The 25883-nt window shown below is 37.6% G+C and overlaps 2 protein-coding genes across 3 annotated transcripts; both read left to right on the plus strand.

Annotated features, from left to right (window-relative positions):
* Positions 1–4379: 4379 nt before the first annotated feature.
* LOC108683422 (60S ribosomal protein L34) lies at positions 4380–13700 on the plus strand. 2 transcript variants are annotated; one of them, XM_018172735.2, is made up of 4 exons: positions 4380–4463; positions 4574–4645; positions 11944–12141; positions 13587–13700. In XM_018172735.2, exons 2-4 carry the CDS (start codon positions 4581–4583, stop codon positions 13684–13686), a joined length of 363 nt encoding a protein of 120 aa, XP_018028224.1. In that variant the 5' UTR covers positions 4380–4463; positions 4574–4580; the 3' UTR covers positions 13687–13700. The 2 variants fall into 2 exon arrangements, with proteins under 2 accessions (XP_018028224.1, XP_018028225.1); XM_018172736.2 differs by lacking the exon at positions 4380–4463 and having other exon boundaries at positions 4470–4645.
* Positions 13701–15666: 1966 nt separating this feature from the next.
* On the plus strand, positions 15667–25752 carry LOC108683424 (ATP synthase subunit s, mitochondrial). Its single transcript, XM_018172738.2, has 6 exons — positions 15667–16057; positions 20077–20153; positions 23646–23726; positions 24491–24615; positions 25059–25221; positions 25434–25752. The coding sequence occupies exons 1-6, from the start codon at positions 15845–15847 to the stop codon at positions 25636–25638; spliced, it is 864 nt and encodes a 287-aa protein (XP_018028227.1). The 5' UTR covers positions 15667–15844; the 3' UTR covers positions 25639–25752.
* The last annotated feature ends 131 nt before the right edge of the window (positions 25753–25883 follow it).

Below are 25883 nucleotides of genomic sequence, written 5' to 3' on the forward strand. Positions count from 1 at the left end.
GAATAGGCCCGAGAACGCTTCCTTGTGGCACGCCGCTGCGCACTGAAGCCCAGTCTGATACGGACCCATTAATACTGACACGTTGTCGCCTCCCTACTAGAAAATCTCTGATCCATTTGAGTACATTTTTCTCAATTCCCAAAGACTTCAATTTACGCAACAACCGCACATGTGGGACACTGTCAAATGCCTTGGCAAAATCGAGGTACACTGCATCTACTGGCTCCCTTTCGTCCAGCAGGCGGGTCCATTCGTTCAGAGTCGACAAGAGGTTAGTGGTGCAGGATCAGCCCAGTCAAAAAAACTATCAAGATTATTTTGCAGTTGAATTTTATTTGACGCATCCTTAACTGTATTATAAACTTTTGTGTCGTCGGCATTTATGGAGCACACGCTTCTGGTAGATCGTTTATATAGGCGACAAACAAAACAGGCCCAAGAACGCTTCCTTGCGGTACGCCACTGCGCACAGATGCCCAGTCTGATACGGTTCCGTTAATGCTGACACGTTGTCTTTTGACAACTAGTAAATTCCTGATCCATTGTAGTACATTTCCCTCGATTCCCAAAGAATTCCCTTTACGTAACAGTCGCTCATGCGGAAATCAAATGCCTTGGCAAAATCGAGGTACACTGCATCCACTGGCACCCTTTCGTCCAGCAGGCGAGTCCAATTATTCAAGTTAGACAGGAAATTTGTAGTGCATGATCTGCCAGGAATAAAGCCATGCTGACAGTCTGATAGAAGATGGTTAACAATCAAATGGTCGATAATCCTATCCCTCACAGCCGATTCCATCACCTTACACACAACACTTGTGAGACTGACAGGACGGTAGTTACCGGGGTTACTTCTGTCACCTTTTCTGAACAGGGGTGTCACTTGGGCTTCCTTCCAGTCGCCCGGCAAAGTCCCTTCGATTAAGGTTTTCCGAAAGAATACTGTTAAAGGGCCGGCCAGGACTGTTGCTAATTCGTTGAGTAATCTAGGGTGGAAACCGTCTGATCCAGATGACTTGTTGGGATTCACGATTCAGGGAGACCAGGCGCTTGAGGACCTCCTCTTCGTGTATCTCAAAACTAGTCAACTTCGAGCCCACTGGTCGCTCTTCAATAGCTAGAATACTGTTCAAGTCCTCATTTGTGAAGACGCTGCTAAACAAGTGATTTAGAACATTGGCCTTGCCCTCATAAGAAGATATCTTTCGTTGATTTACTTTCAAATCAGCAATACCGTTCTTTGTCTTACACTTCGAATTAGCATACAAAAAGAAGGCTTTCCGGTTCTTATTACAACACTTCTATTTAACTTCACTTCTTGATTGTTTGTCTGTCTGTCTGTCTGCTACAAATATTATAATCGATATTTAACACACTTCTACCTGTCCAATCGATCTGAAATTTGGCACACTTGCGTAAAGTTGGAGACAATGCATGAATCAATTGACAGAATAAATAATTTTATAAATTAAAAAATTTTCATTATTAAAAAAAATTAAAAAATAATTTCGTCTGCTACAAATCTTATAATCCATATATGACACAATTTGACCTGTCCAATTGATCTGAAATTTTTCACAATTGCAGAAAGTCAGAGACAATGCATGAATCAATTAACAGAATAAATAATTTTGAAAATTTACACAATTTTTATATCCGAAAAATTTTTGAAAAATTAATTTTTTCAATATTTGAAAATATAATTAGAAATTCATTGTACATGTGTAACATCCAAGACACTGGATTGTTCAGAAGTGTTGTCTTTAGAAAGTAATTTTTAAACGCATATTATTTTTACAACACTTCTCTTCACTTCTTGTCTGTCTGTCTGCTACAAATCTTATAATCGATTTTTCACACACTTCTTCCTCTCCAATCGATATGAAATTTTGAACAATTGCGTAATGTTGGAGATAATGCATGAATCAATTGACAAAATAAATAATTTTAAAAATTAAAAAAAATTCAATATACAAAATAATTTTTTCTGCTACAAATCTTATAATCGATAATTAACACACTTCTAGCTGTCTAATCTATCTGAAATTTTGCAACCTTGCGTAAAGTCAGACACAATGCATGAATCAATTGACAGAATAAATAATTTTGATAACTTAATTTCTTCTATGTATTTTTAAAGTAATTAAATAATTAATTTTTTCGATATTCGAAATTAAAATTAGAAATTCATTGTACATGTTTTACATTGGAGACACTGGATTTTTTAGAAGTGTTGTCTTTAAAAAGTAATTTTTAAATGTAAATTATTTGTAGAGTTACACTGCAGCAATAAAGCATTGCTTTATAGGTACCTAGTCATGGTGGCCCGCTGGCTAAAATTAAGAATACCATGATTGGAGCAATGAATTGCGGGTTCGATCCCAGCTTCCTGTAACAGTCCGAGTCAAAATCGACGAGGTGGCTGGGCGGTTGAGCACAACAAAATTGGAGCAGCGGGTTCAGTGTTCGAGGCCGCCATAAGCTATGAAAATTCTGCCATGTTCAGAATCGGCAACAGGCGTTATACAGTTGATGTGTCTCAAAAAAACGATACCCAACTTTGAATAGCTGTAACTCTAAAATTAATAGAGTTAAAAAAATTTGATAGGTCAGAATTTGTTCCCTATGTTTTTTTCCACCTCTCCACCAAAAATCAGACAGATCGATGTAGCCATTAGCGTTTGATAGAACTTTCAGTGACATGTGCTAAAACCGTGCTCGCGCAAAGTTTTAGTAAGATCATTTTGCATAACCATTACGTTGTTCTTACTTGTTTTCTTTTCGCTGTTTTATTTTTTAGCGCATTTTCTCATTTATGAAAAAATGCACTATTGTGCTCGCCATGTCCGTCTGTCCGCCCGTCCTTCTGCCCGTCTGTCTGTCCGTCTGTCTGTCCATCCGTGACTTCATGTTTTCGTCGACGAGAAAATGCGCTCTCTGTCACTCACTGCAGTGAGTACTGAGTTACATTTTTTGTATCTTTGGTGAGACAAAAAAATTGCCATGATTGTGTCTCACCAAAGATTGCCATGATTGTGTCTCACCAAAGATTGTCATTGTTGCCTCTCACCAAAGATTGTCATGATTGCCTCTCACCAAAGATTGCGATGTTTTTGTCTCACCAAAGATACAAAAAATGGAAGTCAGTACTCACTGCAGCGAGTGACAGAGAGCGCATTTTCTCGCCGACGAAAACATGAAGTCACGGACGGACAGACAGACGGACAGACAGACGGACAGACAGACGGACACACGGACGGACGGACAGACGGACATGGCGAGCACAATAGTGCATTTTTTTCATAAATGAGAAAATGCGCTAAAAACCACACATGGAAAAGAAAACATGTCAAGACAACGTAATGAGTATGCAAAATGATCATACTAAAACTTTGCGCAAGCACGATTTTAGCACATATCACTGAAAGTTCTATCAAACGCTTATGGCTACATCGATCTTTCTGATTTTTGGTGGAGAGATGCAGAAAAACATAGGGAACAAATCCTGACCTTCCAAAATTTTTTAACTCTATCACTTGTCGAGTTACAGCCATTCAAAGTTGGGTATCGTTTTTTTATTGGGACACCCTGTATATGGCCTGATCTTCTACGCTGACACTGCTACCACTGATAACTATTAGTATTAATTTTGTTGTTATTTAGTTATGAATAGTATTATTATTTCTTTATCATTATTATTATTATTATCAATATTATTATTATTATTATTAGATTATTATTGGGATATTTTGCAGTCAGACTATTTTTCATTTGTGTCCGCTACGAGAGTTACCAGAACTCTCGATTTAGAACACATTACTAATATTTTTGGATGACATTGTTGGTTAAGACAAAGTCGTATTGAGTTGGGGATAAGCTATCTCGAAAAAATCCCATAAACTGATCTTTCCTTCGGTCAATAAGTGATGAGTTCTGAGAATAAATTAAAATTCATATTCTGTAATTAGGGTATTCACACACTTCCTAATGTATTGTATTATAATTTGTTCTCCGATTTTTTTTTTTACAAATTTGTTCAAACAAACCGTATTATAGAATGAGACATGTGAAGAGAATTTGCATAGGTATATAGAATAAACCAATTGATATTTCAGCGGATGGACAATAGTTGCATTGAAAAATTGGAGTTGTATTGTAACTTAACGTTCTTCCTTTATTCTCTTAGTATGCGTGAAAAACGTAGCACAATGATACGTTAACAAAATTTAATTAAAATTCAATATAATTGATCATTCTTCGATGAATATGCTCAAGTATGCATTACATTTTGTAAAGCATTGAAAGAAAAAAACTTTTTATCTCCTTTGAATCACTTTGATCAAACATTTTTGAAGATTATCAGCGGGCTCTGCAGCCATTATTTTACGGTTTCCTATAAACATTAAATTGGGTTTGTTAGATTTTTGGCAACATTCTGTCTTACGCGATCAGGGACCGAGGCTGTACGTGAAAGTATATAAACAGTGGTGCTTAATTTTTGAAGATAAATTTTGTAATATAGTTTAACCTTTTGTGAAATAATAAATTTATTGATCTAGTTCTAATTTTTCAGGCCCAAAATGGCTCCGAGATTAACATACCGTAGGCGACACACGTACAGGACGAAGAGCAACAAAGTTAGAATGTAAGTCGTGATTTCCTGATGAACTCGTAAAAGTGGTAAACCAGCGATTTTTTAGTAGCTAGCCTATCAGTTAATTTATCATTGACTCAATAGTTAAATCAATATCTTTTGTATGATAATGCTGTTACAGTGTTAGGCTACTCTGACTGGTCTACTCTTATTCTCTTAAAAAATAAACCTACTGACTGGTCTAGGCTAGTACCTACTCATGAAATAAAAACAAAATTGAACTTGAAGATCCTAAAAATAGGTAGGCCTACTCTGCTTTGCCAAATTAGATTACTCATTTTATATGGTTTTATGTTAAATAAGTTGTTGTGGCATGATTTTTATGTTGAATGCTGAACTGCTGAAGTTCAAAGCCTGATTTGGTCACAATTTGATTCTTGTTTTGAATTACCTAGGTACCCTAGCTTCCTATTCATTAGGTATGTGCCTTTTGGTGGCAATGAAACAGCCTCACAAATTGTAGCTACCTAGTTTTGAGCTATTTATTTCTACTTTTATTATTTTTTGCCACTTTGCCAGTATTCCTACCCAGCTAGCTACTCAGTCTCTTACTACTATTGACTCAATTTAACTGACTGGCATGGTGGCAAACTAAGGGATTTTTTTTAGAATCATTCATTTTTAAATTTCCTCATTACTTAATACCTATTTTGATCAACTTTTTGCTTAAGTTGGTAAGATAGGTAATACTGGGATCCACGAATCACAAATCAGAGTTTTTTAGACTCTCCCTCAAGTTTATTTTTGAGTCCTAGGCTATAAGTAGACCCCACTCCCCAGGGTGCAGAGAGTGGATGCAGCGTTGCCAATATATGGGTTTTTAAGCCCTAAGCGTTGCCAGGTAATTTTGAGATGCGTTGCCAGGTAATTTTTCATGAAAAGCCATTTAGGCTTAGTAATGAAAAACTATTTACCTACAAGCCACTAACTTATTTACAAGGTTGCATGCACCGTGCAGTAGCGGCGTGCATGTGTTACCCAAAATAACTAGGCTAATTTTACTCTAAAAACAGTTCAATTGTACAGCAAGTGTCAACTGAACATGTCATCATGCAGTCTGACCGCTCTAATGTGACCGCAACTATGTAATCGTAAGCTTGATGTTTACATTTTTTTAGCGGGAACTCATCGCAACTGATTTCCGGACAAGCTTCACTGCATCCTGATCCATCCAACATATCGGAAACCTTACTTTTTTTAAATAGTTGCCAAAGACTGACAAATATATTGAATGCAAGAATTTCAATCTAAATGTGTCGGCAAGATCTTCTGAAGCCTGAAGGCATAAATTTTGCTACTGAAGCGAGTGAAGCGTCGCCAAATATCTTGCAATATTCATCCACTCTCTGCACAGTGGAGTAGACCAGTAAAGTATCATGGATACTGCCATTATCATACATAAGAAATTGGTTCAAATCGTGAGTAAATGAGGAAATTAAAAATGAAATGATTCTAAAAAATCTCTGGTTTGCCACTAAGCCCACTATGTCCACGATACTTAGGCCTACTAGTTTAGTTAGGGTAAACGTGGTATATTCTGACACTTAAAGGACGCAGCACAAAATGAATAGCTATAAGAAATACACTACGCGCAACTTGCGTTCTGTTTGCTTTACGTCACTCTCAAAACACCGCACTACCGTAAAATGGGGTAACTTAGACCACTTTTTTTTTACAAATGATGCCATTTTTTTACTAGCTAAATTAAACTTAAATTGAAACCTGCAAAATACAGGTCTATACTCTAGCTTCACTCACCATAAATTGCTGACTCCTGCCTCTCATAGTCTTAGGCCTTTTATGCCCATTAACAAAATTTTTCTATGTCAAATAGTTTTTGAGTTGTGGGGATTTTTGTTAAAAAAACGAAAAGTGGTCTAAGTTACCCCGCCGGTCTAAGTTACCCCATTTTACGGTATGTGCCAGCAACAATGAAACGTCACAAAATGTTGTCATATTAATTTGAAAGCCTTTAGAATGCAAACCTACCAAATCCATATATTCTGACACTGTGTGTCACTAAATTTGGCATTTTGTGAGACTAATTCCGGCCACGCTTCAAACTCTACTAATTCGTAATGCCGACACTCTTGTGTTTGAATTCCGATCGCTGTGTGAGCTGTATTGGAATACAACACAGCTTGGAATTACAACACTATTGAATATTGAACACTACTTAATTAGGCTTTTAATTAAGAGCTATTAAGCTTTTAATTAAGAAAATGTTAATTTTTGCACACAGCTTGGAACGAGCTGTGTGTGTCTAATTCCAAGCTGTGTCGGAATTAGTTTTTATGTGTCTAAAATGGTCTCTTAACTTAATCATCTAATAATTTTTTTACCACTTGAAATCAGCAAATACAAGCATACTTAAAGGATTTCTAATATATTTACAGATGTATTAAGAAGTCTCAAACCATACTATTCTTTCTACACAAAGAGTTTATCACTATTTGGTAGAGCAAGGTCAACTATCAACTTTGACACATTTTTCAATGTTCTCACTGAGTGATGCTACTGTCTCGTCGCACTGTCTCGTTGGATCTCAAGATTTTACCACCAGACGGCCCAGACTTAGTGTTTGGCACTAGTATGGCGCGCAAAAGTATGACGTCAATATTTCAACCATCAAAGAATGCATGGAACTAAGAAACAGCTTAATATAAAGGAAAAAAGTCGAGAAGCATCGGAATATACCATGTTTGCCCTACTTATAGACTTGAGGTAAACACACCATATTTCAACACTGTGTCTGTGGGTACTGGGCATAGTGACAAACCAGAGATTTTTTAGAATCAGTTCATTTTTAATTTCTTCGCTCACTCGAGATTTTAACCAATTTCTTAAATATGATAATGCTAGTTTCATGATACTTTACTGGTCTAGCCCACATATACTTTTAGGACTCAAAAATGAACTTGAGATAGTCTAAAAAACTCTGCTTTGCCACTATGGTACTGGGTAATTCTGACACCCCTCAACTTTTTCCTTTATTGGATCCTATTAAGCTTGGTCTTACACTTAGTTCCATGCATGCGTAGATGGTTGAAATAGTGACGTCATACTATTGCGCGCAAGATTTCCGAAAAACGCCAGGTCTAGCAGGAAAATGTTGAGATCCGCAGAGCAAAAGTCCAAGTCAGCTAGGGTAAACACGGTAGATTCCGACATCGTGGGTAATTCTGACACTTCTCAACTTTTTTCCTTTATATTAAGCTTTGTCTTGGTTCCACGCATTTGTTGATGGTTGAAATAGTGATGTCCTACTATTGTGTGCCATAATATTGCCCAAACACTAGGTCTGGGTCAACACGTCACCCAGTGAGAACATTGAAAAATGTGTCAAAGTTGATAGCTGACCTTGCTCTACCAAATAGTGATAAACTGTTTGTGTAGAAAGAATATTGTGGTTTGAGACTTATTAATAAGTCTGTGAATATATTAGGAATCCTTTAAGTATACTTGTATATGCTGATTTCAAGTGGTAAATAAATTAATACATGATTAGGTTAAGCAATGGTTTTAGACACATAGAAACTAATTTGGTATTACTTTAGATTAAGTACATAAAAAAAATGTGTTTTTTTTAATTATGTTTTTTGGGGTGTAGATTAAGAATCTGAAATCCGTTTTTGGCTGTCGGCATCGGAAATTTTTAATGGAACCTGTTCCTAACTGGACCTAACCTGCAAGGTTTTTGTTGATCGGCTGGGATTATTCTATGTTTGGAGTCCGTCTGGCGGCCGGAAAAACCTAGCCAATAGGTTTTTTCTATGTTTAGATTCAGTCCCGCAGCCAGAAAAACCTAGCCAATCAACAAAAACCTCACAGGTTAGGTCCAGTTAGGAACAGGTTTCATTAAAAAATTTCTGACGCCAACTGCCAAAAACGGATTTCAGATTCTTTATCTACACCCCAAAAAACATATAATTGAAAATAACACCCTTTTTATGGATGCACTTGATCTAAAGTATTACCACTAGTTCTGACACAGCTTGGAATTAGACACACAGCTTGTTCCAAGCTGTGTACAAAAATTGAAATTTTCTTACTCAAAAGCTTAATCGCTCTTAATTAAAGATCGTTCTAAGCTGTGTTGTATTCCGATACAGCTCACACAGGGCGTTGGAATTCCAATACAGGGTGCCAGGATTACAAATTGATAGTTTGAAGCGCTGCTGGAATTAGTCTCACAATATGCCAAATTTAGTCACACACAGTGTTGGAATTCAGGGATTTTGTAGGTTTGAATTCTAAAGGCTTCAAATAAATATGGCAACAGTTGGTGACGTTTCATCATTGCTGGCGCATAGTGTGATGTTTTGAGAGTGATGTAAACCAATCAGAACCTAAGTTGCGTCTACGGTGATCTAATTATAGCCATTTATTTCTTGCTACGTCCTCAAGGTGTCAGAATATGGTGTGTTTACCCTTTGAATGAACTTCAGGAAGGGCAACAAAAAATTTTCTGCCACTATGACTGGCAATGGTCGACATGCATTGGGCAATGAGTGCCAATGGCTGATGGGGAAAGATTCTTGAGTGTAGCTTATATTGAATTGCAGCGCTGTTGCTTCTGATGGTAGCTTTGTAAACTTTTCATAAAATGGAAAGGAATTTGTTAGCTCAGCTGAAATATTCAAACTATCTTGCAGACTTTTCCAAGCTTGGGTAAAATCTTGATGTTGTTGTTGTTGCCCCGCGCCCGATCCCGGCGTCATTGATCCAGCCGTGGCTGGAGCCAACGCACGACCGCAGCTGGGTCCCTCCAAAGGTCTATACATGTCCGGCAGCGTATGGAATATTGCGTTTTGTTTATGGTTTTGTTACAAACTGCGCAAATCCAGATTCGAGGCCCAGGGTTGGGATTTATTCCGGCCATTAAAAGAAGGATCCGGAGCAGGCTGGCCGGGAGAGACCGCTCCGGTGGAGAAAACCCCGCGCGGCGGGATGGGGCAGGGAGGGGTTCCACAACAGTTTGCTGGGGCGTCGATAGACGACCCAGTCGGCTCCACCACGAGAAGGCCGTTGCACCAGAGCCATCTTGATCATTGTAACCGATACTAAAAATGTTGTGCAAGATCTTGTTTGCTAGATGACTGTCTGATACTAAGGGAAGCATGTTGGACATGAATAGAATATTTTGCTTCTCTGGTTCTTAGTCTTGCCATTTAAAAGTTCAAATTCTGTGCATTTCAAGTCTCAAGTCATGTTTGTGCATTCATTAGTTTCTTCAAAACAGGATTTTCTGCAAGCAGAAAATCAATACCTTCAATTGCCACAAGGTTGTAAGCAAGACAAGATGCTTTGTCCCAGTTTGCAATAAAAGCCAGGACAATTTTCATCAGCACTTTGTGGTAATTTGGGGACAATACTGAGGCAAGATGTCCCAGTTAAAATAAGAGGTTCTAAATTTCCTGGAATTTATAACTTTTATAACGGGACATAACAAGACAAACCACATGATGGGGTGTAGACATTGTTTTTAGTTTAGACATTTATAGTAACTTGAGACATATTCAGTGACAATTCCAATTCTGGTCATGGCAATTAAGATTGGTTTTGCTACATATCATAATTTAACATGGCACTTATACTTGACTAGGCAAATAAAAATTATAATGAAAATTTGCATACTTCTTAATTTTCCATTTGCAATGTTGTATTGTAATGGACATTGAATATATTTTTCTCATCTGAAGAAAAATCTTAGTGACAAAGTCTATAATTTAATTAAGTTTCAGCTAGTTTGGTTTTGATTATATATTGAAAAAAGAGGGGGTCAAAAAGGGGGAAAAAAATGAAAAAATGACCAGATGATCTTTAGATGTGGTCTTAACCATCAAATGATATGTCTCTTGATGTTGTAGCTGAAAATCCTGGGAGATAGATTTATACTGTATTACTCGCATTTAGGCCTTTTTTGTCCTTTAACTATGAATTCCTTGTTTTCCTTCATTTTTCAAAATATTTACATGAACCAAAATTCATTGATTCCTATTTTGCATATTTGTACCAAGTTTCATAATGATCTTCTTGCAAATAATGAAGTTTTTGACGACATGTTCGCCTTAATGAAATTTGTGAAAGCCTGAAGCTTAGTACTTTTGGTACCATATATGCAAAAACAAAATTTTCCTTCATAATTAGTAGTTCTGAACTTGTTAGCTTGGCATTACCCAGGATCAAGAACTTGTACAATTTTTTATTCTTTTATCTAAATCGTGTTATGAATAAAAATAGTATGTTAAATAAAAAAAAAAATTGCTGAAACTCCCATTTAACTTGGAATTTACACATGCCTCCTGTACCGAAATGTGACGAGTTTTCATTTATCTTCTAGATTAAATTTTTCATTTATGATTCAATTCTTTCATCCCACTCAGTTTTATAATGCCTTGCTATTCTCCCACTGCCAGCAAAATACTGAGTTTAGGTTATGTCCTGACAGCATCAGTATCATGTGTATGCACGGAAAAAAACTTTGGTTCTTCTATCTTATGAGGAATGGATCAAGCAATCAGAAATTTGCACCAAAACTTAAGCCTTTTACCACTGCATATGATCAGCAATTTCCAGCTCGGATTCTTAATCATTTTTAGTATAATGCAAAATTGAAGAACCCATGTTATTTGCTAGACGAACACATTCAGTTATGATAGAAAATGAAAAACAAAAAACAAATTTCGAATCTTGGTGATGTATCTCAAAAGGCATGGAGCAAATTACATATCTAGTATATTGAGCATGTAATTGTGTAATAACACAATTTAAATGCTCTTGTGTACTATATAAAGGTGGTAAAAATTTCACAAGTCATCAAGGAGCTGTTGAGTCAATCCTTTATTTTAACTGTCCAAATTACTGCCAGTGCTGCATGAGCAGCTCAGGTTATGCTTTTGGACAAGATTAAAATTAGTTGTGCTAATCTAGGCCACTTTCCATTCAGTGAAGTGCAGGTGTACAACTGGACAATTATAGATGTTATTATTTCAGGCTTATCTCATTTTATTTTGTAACAACTCCATTGGAGTCTGGTCATGTGCTCTAGATTCTGGCAGTTCTCAAGTTATAACCATCAATAATTTCTTACGTAGCATATTAATGATGTATTGAACATTTCAACATTAGTATTAGTTGTGGTGCATAATACATAGCTACATTTATGAAGAATGAACGTTTGTCAATCTTCATATGAGCACATTACCATACGTCTGTAAATTGCTCAGTTGATGTTTGTAGTGAGAATATATTGCGGTATTGTTGTTAACATACATTGTTGTTTGCAGTGTACGCACTCCGGGAGGTCGCCTCACATACCAGCATGTGAAGAAGCGTGCCAAGGCCCCTCACTGTGCTCAGTGCAAGCGAGTTCTGCCTGGCATCAAGCCTGCCCGCCCCTGTGAGCTGCACCGCATGAGCAAGCGACTCAAGACTGTCAACAGAGCCTATGGTGGACAGTACTGTCATGCTTGCGTCAAAGACCGGTAAGTGGCGACAGCAGCAGCATGGAGAATTCTTGTCTTGGAAAGCTACTAGGATGCCAATATACCGTATATACAGTGTGGGGAAATAAATATTGTACACTTGAAAAATCGTATTTTGATGTATGTAAGTACACAAACTTAACAGGAAAAGTGATTTAAATTATGTATAGAGACGCATAGTATTCAAAAATACTATCAAAAGAAATTAAATCTCAATGCAACAAAAAACAATGCAACATGTTCACTTTTAAGTTGTTTTGTACGAATACTTTTTTGACCCGAAGAAGTTAACATGTTGCATTAATTTTTGTTGCATTGAGATTTAATTTCTATTGATGCTATTTTTGAATACAATACACCTCTATACATAATATAAATCACTTCTCCTGTTCAGTTTGTGTACTTACATACATTAAAATACGATTTTTCAAGTGCACGAATACTTATTTCCCCCCACTGTATATATACGTCAAGAACCAGTAGTATGTCCCGAAAAGTATGGTTAAAACGACAATTAGAGATGCACCCTGAATTTGGTTATGCCATTTTGTATTGGGATTCAATTTGGAATTGAGAAATTCAACCTTTCAGTTTTGTGTCAGTTTTTAATTTTGACTATTATTTCATTCCGGTAATTACTCGTCACCATGATTGGTTTCTAAAATTGTTTAAAGTTGTCCTGCTCTAGGTTCTTGGATGGTGACAAAAAAGTTTAGGTAAAATGAAAAAATCCACATGAAATGTTAAATTTTTAGGACACCTTAAAGTGTAGTTTGTGGCTTCTTAGCGGTCTGTTAAGATGCCATCGTTGGTATTTCAACGCGCTTAACTTGTCTTCCGAAGCTTTTTTTTTATTATAAAATGTCTATAAATGAGCGATAATAACTTTTTGTGACATTTGTTGTTTCAATGACGAAAGAAATAATGAATGGCTTCTCGAATAAAATGATTTAGAAAATATTTACCATGAAGTAAGTTTGCCAAATCTTGACTGAAGTTTTTTCAACGTTTGTTACTTAGCTTTATATACTAAAAGGATGTTAGATGATGGTTCGGTTCTGCCCAACTCTTTGCTCCAAACCATTAATTTTTCTAATTATTCTATGTTGATGTTTCTGAGGTGGCTGCTAGAAATTTGCATAGACACCGCAATCTTTTGAATAAAACAAACAATGCAAAGGTAGTAAGTAGATTTATAGAGAGCTTCAACTTTTAACGGATTATTAAGTTTCTATAGTTTGACTGTCATATTCAAATTATTGCGTCATAAGGATTTTGCTCTACGTCATAAATTATTTGCTTGCATGTTTTGAGTTGATTTTTTTACATGAAATTTTCGCTCCCATCAATGCCTTACGACAATCAGAACTCGGTTATGAGGAGTTTTTGCCTGGCCGAATGAGCTCTGTTGGGTACTCACCACTAAACTTTCCTGTTCCTTACAGCATTCTGCGAGCTTTCCTGATTGAAGAACAGCGCATCGTTGCTCGTGTCATGAAGATCCAAAAAATGGCGTCCAAGGGGGCAAAGCCTGAGGAGGAATAAATATTTATTCCACTTTTGAAAATTTTTTTTTCTCCTCATTCTTGTATAACTTGAGGTTGAAGAATTCAGAAATATGTAACTATTTGTGGAGGATAATTTGCCTGGCGTTAGGTTACATTACCAACGGATTTCAGTTGTAACTTAATTTATTGATGTGTGTTAGCACACGTTTCTGGCGCTTGCGTGCCAGTCACGGTCTAGTCCAAGAATATTGGACTTGCACGGTCCTGACAGTATGATGCTATTCCCGCCTAATACGGGCTTCATCATAGTAGTTCAGACATGTTGATCAATCAACAAAGAATTCATCACGATTCATGCTTCAAGGTCTCGTGGTTGATCATGGTCAGTTGCGAAGGGCCAAGTATTGAATGCACTCTAGGTGACGGTGTGGAAACAACGCCATTAGATAAATTTTTCTAAGTTTTATATGATTGATCTGTCTTAACGCGGCAACTTGAATTAGCTGGAGGCAATTGATTTTGAGAATTTATTCACATGTGAATAACAATATTTGAATTTTCGTCGGCTCAGACGTTGGATACTATAATTTACCGCGCATATGGAAATTTGATCGTAGTTAATCGTGATTGAGTGCTTTTAGACTTTTAGCTACACTATCCAACGAGGCTTTTACATTTAGACTTAATTAGATTCTTTATACTGGCCACCGGAGGCGGCACTACATATGTCCGAAACGCATACTAAGGATATGGGAAAATAATCTTCGAAGAGGAGACCAATTCTTCTGATGGCTCCAATTTTATCTTGCTAAATAATTGTAACTAGGACGTCCGCAAAATGTATTTGTCGGGCAATCCTTATGCTTGAAGTGCATGCAGATTTTAATTCTTTTCGTCTTAAGACGATTTGGGTTGTGAGATGCATGGTCAGATAGGCCCTTTAACTTGACAATTAGTGCTTTTTTCAACCACGTCGTCTGGCAAAAATCCATGTTGGCCGTAAATTTATTGTATATTTAAAGGAACAATAATCTCCAAAATTCAAATTTTTGCGCTTTGGTCTTTTTTGTGAACGGATTTGTCTTATGGTTGAACTATATAAGGTTGACCCACGAGGATTTCCGTCTTTCAGTTCAGCTTTCTTTATACGTCACTGAGATCGAGAAACTTTGACAAACCCGTCATAAATAAAATCAATTTCGATGAGGTGTTGGTTTCTGCCATCTCGACCATCACCAATGTCAGCTTCGAGCGCGAATCTCTTGAACAAGCTGTGTTGCCGGTCCGGCTGGGAGGCCTGGGTATCCGTATGTCAAAGGACATCGCGCTCCCTGCGTTCATATCGTCACTCCTCTCCGTCCGTGGCCTAGTTGATGCTGTTTTACATAATGTATGACTGGCCGAGGACGACAGTTTGCAGATGGCGGTAGATGAGTGGCGCAATGGGAACGCAGGTAGTGCTTTGCCCGAGGACGCGAGTTTGGGCCGGCAGAGGACTTGGGATGGGCCTGTGGCCGCGGCCTCTGCGGCGCGGCTTTTTGAAGCGGCGGACCAAATATCCAGGGCTCGTCTACTTGCGGCGGCGAAGAGAAAGAGTGGCTTGTGGCTTCACGCTATTCCTTCGGATGCTCTTGGAACACTTCTAGATCCCGACTCCTTCCGCGTCTCAATTGCTCTTCGAGTTGGCGCAAATGTATGCGAACCCCACACTTGTCGGTGCGGAAAGCGATTCTCTCAATACTTCATACTTACTCGCTCTCACTTTTGCTGCACTTCCAAGTATACCCAACCATTGGTTCGCCTTACTTAAATTCGCGGCCTTTGTTCTCTGACATCCTTCATGGTCCACGCACATCCCTAAGTACTTATACTCATTTGTCCTAACTGCAATTTTCAGCACGTATCGTAATTTAACTCACGAATGAAGGTGAAATTTGAAAAAAAATTACGAGCTAAACACGACTATTACTTTGAGAGATATTCCATTTCCATGCTCACTGAATTTGGACACCGGCAGCGAGTCCTGCCGTAAATTTGTCCAAAACGTACAACAAACTACATCCGCCAAAATGAACTTCTCATGGAGAATGGAATTGTCTCACCAAAATTAGATTTTGTCCGTTAAACCATTGAGAAAAGGCCCAAATCGTCGAATTTGGCCAAAAAAGGCCCATTTGGCAACCTTGCATACCGAAATGATGGTGTTACCTTGTTTCAGAAGTAGACTTCTCAATGTACTATTTTGTGCAGAAAAATGCAAATTTTACTCTCTTAATAAAGATATAAATGCATTTTCAGCCATTGTGCGCAAACCTCAAGAAAGTCATTCAAATATCAAACAAACCGTAAGATATATTTCTTCATCTTACTGCTCGTCCAGGTCCAAACATCAAAAGTTACTAATTCAGGTAGGTACCTAAAAAAATTCACATGAACAAAATAATTGTCATTTTCGATTTTACATATGTGTACCAAGTTTGGAGATGATCCTTCCCTAAATATAGAAAATAGATTTTGACTGATATGCTCCCTTTAAAAGTGAGTTTTATTTTAAGTGTCCCAGATTACCCTGTTCCCAACTTCCCAGGGCGGAAGGGCCCCCCGGCCCCGGCGGCCTATAATTTGGGATGCTTTTATTTTGCATCTGTCACCTTACGAATAGCATATGAAATTTTTTTAGATGCCATTTGATGATTTGAGAGCCCTCACAAAGAGCTTTAAAATGAGCCCAAACTTGATTAGGGTAAACGCGGTATATTCCGTCACACCTTGGTCAGGAAGATGTGCCAGGTGCGTGGGAATTTATATTGTCATTTTAACGACCTGCGCGGTGCCCACTATGCAGAGAGTGATAAATATTTGAAAGATATTCGGAGACGAATTAGCAGACAAATTTACTTCTTTGAAGATCTTGCCGACGCCATTTACCAATCTTCCCGAAGCTTCGGCGACGCAGTCAACCTTCCAGAAGCTTCGGCTATGCTGCCAACGATGCTTTCTGTGAGGCGACGGTTTCCAGCTCGGTAGCTCAGATTTCGATGGAACTGCGCAGTTTTCCCGCCGGCTCCAAAACTGCGCAGTTTTCCCGTCCACACGCAACGTTTTATCTGCAACGATTAGAAACTGCGCAGACAAATCGTTGTGTAAAACTGAGCGTGTGGACCGGGCTTAACAGCAGTCAGAGAAAAGTTCGACGTGGGACCGCTCCTCGCTCGCGTCACAGCTCAGTGACCCTCGGAGTCGGTGTAGGCCACCATCAGAGGCGTTAAGGTCGGGGCCCTGATCATTGACATGAAACCATTCCCTGTTTTTAATTAATAAAATCAATTCTTTTTTTTTTGTTGGAATGGTGAATGTGGGAAACCCGTCATTCACATGACGGATTGGTTTGATCGCAGTTCGGTGAATAGTTAATGTCCGTGATGTCACTGAAAGCAGTGACCTCATAGGCGAACAACAACGTCTCTGACAAATTTACGGCCGGACTCCACAAATTCAGTGAGCATGGAAATTTTCAGTGAGCATGACATTTTTCTAAATTACTGTACAGATTTGAAATAAACTTTGAATATAGAAACCTAACCTCCCAACGGTGATGTTTAGCTCGTGACAATTTTTTTTATTTTGCCTTCGTTTGCGAGTTTTTTTTTTTTCACTTTTGCCACATTCGTGATTTAAACGGCAATACGTTCTTAAATTCGCAGTGAGCACGAAATTCCTTCTAAAATACGGTACTGATTTCAACGAAAATTCGTATATGAATACCTAACCTCCCAGCGGTGATGTTTAACTGGTGACATTTTTTTCAATTTTGCCTTCGTTTGCGAGTTATACGGCTTTACGTATACGGCTCATGGTCAATGCAAGTTTAAAATTCGGCCTGAGAAATGCCGGTCGTTTCTCCGCACATCCGTATGACTTGCAAACGAAGGCGAAATCGAAAAAATTGTTACGAGCTAAACATCACCGTTGGGAGGTTAAGTATTCACATACGAAGTTTCGTTCAAATATGTTCAGTATTTTAGGAGAAATTCTACGCTCAGTGCGAATTTGAGCACGTATTACTATTTAAATCACGAACGTGTGAAATATCAAAACTATAACTCAGTACTCACTGCAGTGAGTGACAGAGCGCGCATTTTCTCGTCGACGAAAACATGGTCACGGACGGACGGACATGACGAGCACAATCGCGCCTTTTCCATAAATGAGAAAATGCGCTAAAAATAAACTCGCAAACAAAGGTAAAATCTAAACAATTGTCACGAGCTAAACATCACCGTGGGGTGGTTAGGTTTTTATATTCATCAAAGTTTTGTTCAAATCTGCACAGTAGTTTAGAAAAAATGTTATGGAATTGGAATTGGGGGCGTGGTGACCTACGGTCACGACCTTTAAATCGGTCATACACGCTGCCTAAAAAACTTTTACTAGCATCAAAAAAATTAAAAGTTATTTTTTCTAAAATTCAATAATCTCTCTTCCAGCAAAGTTTGCAAAATTCATTAGCTGCATAAAATACTCTCTGCTGTGGTGTTCGAGTTCCGGTTGACATGAAAACTTGTGGTAAACTTGCAGTTCCATAAATGGCGGGAAAGCTCTAATTGCGCCGCTCTGAAGGCAATTCATATAAATAATAATATAATCTACGCCTACGCTGGAGGAAGTTCAAACTTCAGAGGTGGAACAAAATACAGTAAATTTGCAGTAAGTCAGAAAATACCAGAAAGATACCAGATTTAGGCATATATACCAGATCTAAAATATTCATACCAGATACCTTTTGAAAATACCAGATTTGTGAAATCTGGTATAGAAATATACCATCATCTGGCAATGCTGGTTCAGCGTTACTTGAAATCATCTACAGAGGACGTTGCCATTCCATTCAGATGAAAACTGTGTCTAAATCAGAACTGTGTCGGACAGCTCCGCGGCCCGCGCCGAGTGCTGCGCGGCGCGGATTCGATGACCGTGATTTGCACGAACGTCTGCGCGAAAAAATATAATTAGATTGATTTACGCGAGAAATTTCCCCGTTTATATACATCTTCCTGAGTGTGGCTGTCACATTAAGGACGCATCGAGAAATGAAAAACTATAAAAAAATAACCGTACCGTCAACCGGGGCTACTCGGGACGGTTTTGAGCGTTTTTTGTTAATAACTTCTTACGATGAAACATGTCATAAACAAGTTTAGGCTCATTTTATAGCTCTTTGCGAGGGCTATCGAATGGCACCTTCAAAAAAATTCCATATGCTATTCGTAAGGTGCCAGAAGCAAAAAAAGAGTGTCCCGAGTAGCCCCGTTGAACGTTGAACGGGGCTATGCAGGACACTGGGAATAAAACTTCATTTTAAAATATTTGAAGCATGCAGAGCCTACTCATCCATTACTAACAGTACTCTGAAGTCCTCCTCTTCCATTGTAGACAATGTAGAGGTAGAATAAATGACATTTTCTGTGACTTTTACTAGTTTTTCCTTCATTGATATGATATTACCATAAACATTAATTACCATCAACTGGGGTGACTTCAGCTGTGTTTTTGATTCATGCTGGGGTAGTAAATGCAGGGTCATAAACGTCGGGGTCATAAAGGCCGGGGGTCATAAATGCCAGGGTTGTAAACCAGGTCATAAACGCCTGAGTGACTTTGGCCAGTGTTTATGACTGTTTATTACCCCACTTTGGCCATCATTATGAACACAGCAGAATCACCCAGTTGACAGTACCATATTATTGATGGGATATTACTGTATTATTGATGTGATATTAAGGTATCCATGAACATGCCATTGAGCATTTACAACAACCTTGTCCACTGCAAGCTTCATATCAGCAGCATCATAGCATTTTTTCTGTATCTGTAAGCTTACAGGCTGTCTCTTATACACATCTAGATGTGTATAAGAGACAGGTTGTCAGAAAGTGACAGAACTCATCAGAAAGTATCATAACTCATATTCATGTTATCCGAGAGTCTTGAACACCAGAATTCTTATAAAATACAGGTCGCATAAGCTAAGTAATACTGCATAGGACAAGTTAAGCTACTGGCCAGGGGAAATATATGTTTGGTAGAAACGATTTCATAGAGTCGCATTGCAGACAGTTGCTAAGCTGTCTCTTATACACATCTAGATGTGTATAAGAGACAGGCATTAGTTCGACGCGCAAATATATGAGGTCATCATTTCAACCATCAACGAACGCATGGAACTAAAACAAAGCTTAATATAAAGGAAAAGCTAGAGAGGTGACGGAATTACCCACAATGACGGAATATACTGCGTTTACCCTAACCTATGAAATGTTTCATGGTAAGAAGTTATTGACAAAAAATGCTCAAAATCGTCCCTTGTTAGTTGTTACCCTATTTGACCGTTTTGACGGTACAGATATTTCAACCTTTATATCCACAGGTGTGTGATGAACGAAGAAATAAGCTGCAACTGGAAAAAAGGCAAATCTGGGGCTGGCTGAATACTGTATTTAACAAGTAAGTTGAATGCTATTTTTTGTTAAATCATTTTCTCTATATGTGATTACACTAAATAATCTATATCCTATTCACCAGTGTAATCATGATCCAAGTCTTCATTCTTCAATATAACACTAGAGTTAATAAAATTTTGTTTGACTGCTTAATTGACATCAAACAATTTTAGGACCTTTGTTTCCCAGCTCATTGGCTGGCACATGATGAAATTGTTATGAATATACTTTCTCTTTTGTTGCGATGTTTTTTATTTAATTAGTTGACTGCAGAGTAACAGTACTATCAGTAACAAAATATTGAAGTTAAAAGATGAAATTTTGGTTGAATAATCACTGACTGAGTTTCACCAATGGTATATATGGCAAAAATAATATGGGTAGTATGTAGTATGTACAGTATATAGGGTAAACACGGTATATTCCGACACATTAAGGACGCATTGAGAAATGAAAAACTATAAAAAACAAACCGTATGCGTTACGTAAGTTCTGTTGCCTTCACATGACTCTCAAAACAAAGTATTTCGACACGCAAATGTATGACGTCACCATTTCAACCATCAATGAACGCATGGAACTAAAACAAAGCTTAATATACAGGAAAAGCTGGAGAGGTGACGGAATTACCTATGATGTCGGAATATACCGCATTTACCCTAGGTATATAGTTCACATATAAATGATACGTAATCCAATGCACATTTTATTTTTGATGGAAATGCTATCAAAAGTACTACTGCTTTTTCCAAGCTGTTGTCATCTTAATGATTAAATTTAATATCATTGATAGGAAGAACTATTTTATGCAGCAATAATTTTCAATTAATTTAGCATAGGAAACATTACCTCAAAGATAGTCAGTGTTGTGTATCAAGTTAATAGATTAAAATCTTGTACAGAAGACAATGAGGGAAATGTGGGTAAAAAAATGTTTCACGAATCTTAATTTCTTTATTTTTGCTCCCTATTAGGCTACAAATACATGTTAAGATGACTACCGGTACATTCTTAAATGGAAGTATAGTACCTACCACTTTTATGACTAACTGCACTGTAAATGTTGAGAATAAATAAATTTACAGGACTGAGCTGAAGACATTATAATATAGGTATATACTTTTATTTAAAGACATATCAGCAGTATAGTCAAATAGGGTAAGACAGGATTGCAGGTTTCATGGGGTAAGAAAGGACCAGCCCATGGCATGCATTCTAATTGCACTGAATTTAATTTGACAAAAGAATATGTTAGAACAATCATTGCCTGTCATTTCCGTGCTTGTTTCAACCCTCTTCTGCTAATAATGTATTTCTGGCTAATTTTTAAAGAGAACCTATGTAAAGAAGGGTGTAAAACTTATGTGAAAATAGTTAACCTTGTTTGGGAAATGAGCTCTGTCTAATGACAAAAAATTTTTTGCCCAGGTTTGTGGATGTAGGCAGGTAACCTCAAGTAATAAGCAACTTTTGAGATATACTAGGCATTCCTACCTGCTACCATCACTGCCTGACATGTATTCTAAAATGGGGTAAAAAAGGACTGCATATGGGGTAAGACGGGACCACTAAATTATCCTGTTTTACCCAGCAAGTGGTCCTATCTTACCTCACAAATGGTCCTTTCTTACCCCACAAATGGTCCTTTCTTACCCCACAAATGGTCCTTTCTTACCCCACAAATGGACCTCTCTTACCCTACAGTTTATCAAAAATAGTTTTTAAATGAATATATTATTGTGCAGTACATGGAGCATTTTGGTCAAAATTTTTATCTTTTGCTTATGTGTGTTGGTACTGAGTGTTCTCTATTGAAGTGTTTAACTATTTTATTAATTCAACTAAAATCATTCTCATTCTTTTCAGGTCAGGTTTAGATCAGTAACTGATTATCTAAATTTATGTCAAATACTATTCTAAAGTGTGGTGGCGTATAAATTGCTGTCCCACACTCCCTACTCCCTAACCTCTTGAGTGATTTGCTGGAAAGCTCTCCCTAGTCCCTAACCTCTTGAGTGATTTGCTTTAAAGCACCCTATAAACCTCCTGACTGACATGTATTGGAAGCAGTTATTAGTGCGCAGCCACTCATTGGTCCGTGTGCATTTTTACTTGGCGTCATATTTAGTTCAGCTTCAGTTAATCATTTTTACACATTTTCCTTTATTCTGTCATTTTCCTGTCCCTTTTACTGTATGAGATCCCAGTAGTTATTAGAACCAGTATTTGTGTTTCATTTTACTTTTCAACCTTTAGTCATCATACTAGTTGAACTCAATCTTTGTTACCAATTTAGTTAATTAAAGTAGGTGACGAGTTCGTCTCACCCGCGTTGAGACACCGGTAACACCATTAGTGAGCTGCAGAACTAGTATGTGCAAGATTGGCTGGGGGAAAAATCACTGTGTGAAACATAAAAATTAATTATGATCACAACTCTGTGAGAGGGTATGAGCTATGTTTGAAGAAGTGCACCACAAATGCAGTTAGCAAGAAAACGCATGACATCTGACACTTAAGTTATTATCCATTGGTTTTATCAACAATTTGATAAATTCTTCAGACAATGACACTAATGGAATATACATGAAGCATTTAGCAGTGCTCTACAATGAACCAAAGCCAACCCACTATTACTATGCTTAACAAAGTTTTCTCATGACAAAAACTCCAATGTGACTGATATCAGAGTTGACTTCCCGCAACACAAAACAGTATTAAGTGGTTGTTTAATCAAATAATGTAATATCCACAGGACATAGATGGATAATATTGAATATCAGATTCGTATTTTTGTTAAAAACCTTGTAACATAAGAATTACTAGTTGGTCCTGTCGTACCCCAGCCGGTCCCATTGGGGTAAGATGGGACCGGCTCACTTTTTAGCGCATTTTCTCATTTATGGGAAAAATGCACTATTGTTTTAATTTGTACAGAAAACTATGTTAGATAGAAAACGTAGCTTATGTTGTAACTTAGAAGCCTATTGCATAAATACACCTTGTGATAGGTTTAGGGTTTTTTAGTTATTCATGGTATAGATGCTACAGGCTTGTTCGTGTTTTTGGTCCTGTCTTACCCCATCTGACTATACTCTTTTTTTAGAATAAAATTGTAATGTGAGTTAGTGAAATATTCAGGTATGATTTTTTAAAAAGATATTGAATATTTCAGTTGAGTATTTTCAACTCAATGAATAATGGTTGTGAGTAGAATATGTACCTAGTTTTATTTCATAGTAAAACCATATGATGTGATCAACACCATTTTTTTTCAAAATATTATTAGGATGTGTGTTGTTTTGCATATATAGTATTACATATATCCTAAGAGCATATTCTGTTCCCGCAACCATACAATGAAGAAATTCGTTTTTTTTTCTCAGTTAACATGAAAACTATTTTGTCCATCAATGCTGGCAGGAATAAAAATGTTAAATTGACATTTCCTCTCCTCATATTTCAAGTTTATTCATCCTGATTATATTTGTTGCAGGTATGACTCGGACCGCGTGCAAGAGGTGGGGGCCAACAGAGCTTGTGCCGAGTGGCTGCTGCGATGTGGTGCTGCTGTAAGGTAAGCTTCTCTCATCAAATCACATAGAAATAGTTAACAAATCACATAGAAGGAAAAAAGTTAACAATGAACTAAATCAAGAATAATTTGATGAACAAATTATTCTTAAATTTGTTTATCAAATCCGATTCAGAAGCCACAATACAGCTTAGCCATTTTGTACTTTAAAAAACATGAATTAATTTCAAGAAACTACAGCACTGATGAATAAATAGAAAATAACTTGAAAAATGCTGCAAAAGTTGCATTTTGAATCCTTCAAAAGAATTTAATCATTCTAAGCCAATACCTTACACTGCTATGTTTGTTAATATATAAATGCGCAAGCAATCACTATACTAACCGTCAGCAAACAAAGTTAAGGACTGCATAAAGTTACCCAAAGTTATCCAAAGGACTGCATAAACGATGTTAGATCTTTTTCCTTCATACAATGAGTGCTTGATTACCGTGCAGTGGGTCTGCAAATTTCACTCCGATCTCACCGAACCTACACTAGGAACAAATTTGTTTGTTGAAGTACTAGTACATAGCCAGCTATTCAAGTGTGACCTTAGCCTTTTGTGTTTATTTGTTACTTTAATGATGGACACTTTCTTACTATGCTTTCAAAAATGATTGTATGAGTAATATTCTTCATAACTATCCTTGGTTTATGGCCTGTCAAATGAAAAGTTCAGATTTGTTTGGGTAATTTGGTAGCTTATTGCGCCGTACTGAACGGGACATGAAATACAGTAGCTCGCGGGTCTGTTACTCTGCAGGTGGAAGACACATGCACAATTCACCAAGGACTACAACAGCCTACCGGTTGGGGGCCCCAGGCTCACCATAGCCGAGGTGGACGCAACAGATTCAGCCATCATGAACATAGGCTTCGAGCATTTCAGTAGGTCCGAACCCCTGATGTGGCCTCAAATTGTTGCTAATGAGCAATTTGAGTCGTAATATATCATGTAATTGCATGTAGTACGTAGTATGTTCTGTAGTATTTCAAGATCTATTCATGTTTTGAAATATTTATTTCATTCCGTATACATAAGATCATGATTTTAATTTCGAATTGAGTTGTCGAATTGGTTCACCATTATTATTTGTTCCTCAACTGTTGTTCTCCTAACCACAGCAGTTATCCAAATTTATAACTTGTTAATTTTGACACTTCCACGAGTCTGTAGGCTTGACTTGTTAATTTGCGTTTTCATATCCGATTAAAGGCAGTGTGTCACGTTCAAAAGATTGAAGAAATTAGTGTCTAGTCATTATTGGTCCAGAGACGTGTAGGTACGTCGGTAACTTGAGCTGCACTCAAAGATCTACTCACTGGACCAGGAGGCTGTAAGGACATAGAGCGCCTCGTGCTGCACAAAGCTACCTACATCGACGACGACGCACTGCGTCAGCTGCAGTACCTGCGTGACAGCCTCAAGCAACTCCAAGTGTCCGCTTGTGGCAACGTTACTGCCGAGGGTCTCAAGTACCTTGCTAAACTACCGTGAGATCTTAACCATGGTGTGATCATGACTGTGATTTTCCTAATTTTGAAAAACCATTGTATCATCTTGCTTAACTTGCCTAACTGATTTCAGATATGTTTCATTACATTTCCTTGTGACTAGGTTTATTCTTTCCCGCATAGCTTTCTATTAACATCAATTCATATACTTTCAATGCTAATAATTGTGAATTTATCGTTTTTTTTTCCAGGAAGTTAGAATATGTGTTGCTGTACGACTTCCCGGCCGTGAAGGACAAGGACGCGATCACGCGCTACCTGCAGCAGGAGCTGCCCAACTGCACCGTCCTCTTTACGTACGCCTCTGACAAGGAGCAGAAAGAGCTCGAGCGCATGGAGGAAGCAAAGCAAACTTCAATTGATGAAAATGATTTGACGGGTAAAAAAGAAAAATGAGCTCGTGCATTCTAAATGTTTATTTCATCGCAAATGAGAGAAAGAAGTTATTGATCTAATATGGAATTCAAATAGCATTGCATTATTATTTGTTAAATAAAATTTCTAAAAATTGTTATTGTCTGTTCTATTTTTAAGAAGTACCTAGTGGTTCGTTCCTACTTCTTTCTGCAAATGCTAGGCTATTAGTATCCACAGTGCTGTAATTCAGGAAATTAATTTCAGTTTCAACCCTCTACCGCCCT

The sequence above is a fragment of the Hyalella azteca genome, unplaced genomic scaffold, assembly GCF_000764305.2.
Source record: "Hyalella azteca isolate HAZT.00-mixed unplaced genomic scaffold, Hazt_2.0.2 contig12765, whole genome shotgun sequence".
NCBI classification, from domain to species: Eukaryota; Metazoa; Arthropoda; class Malacostraca; order Amphipoda; family Hyalellidae; genus Hyalella; species Hyalella azteca.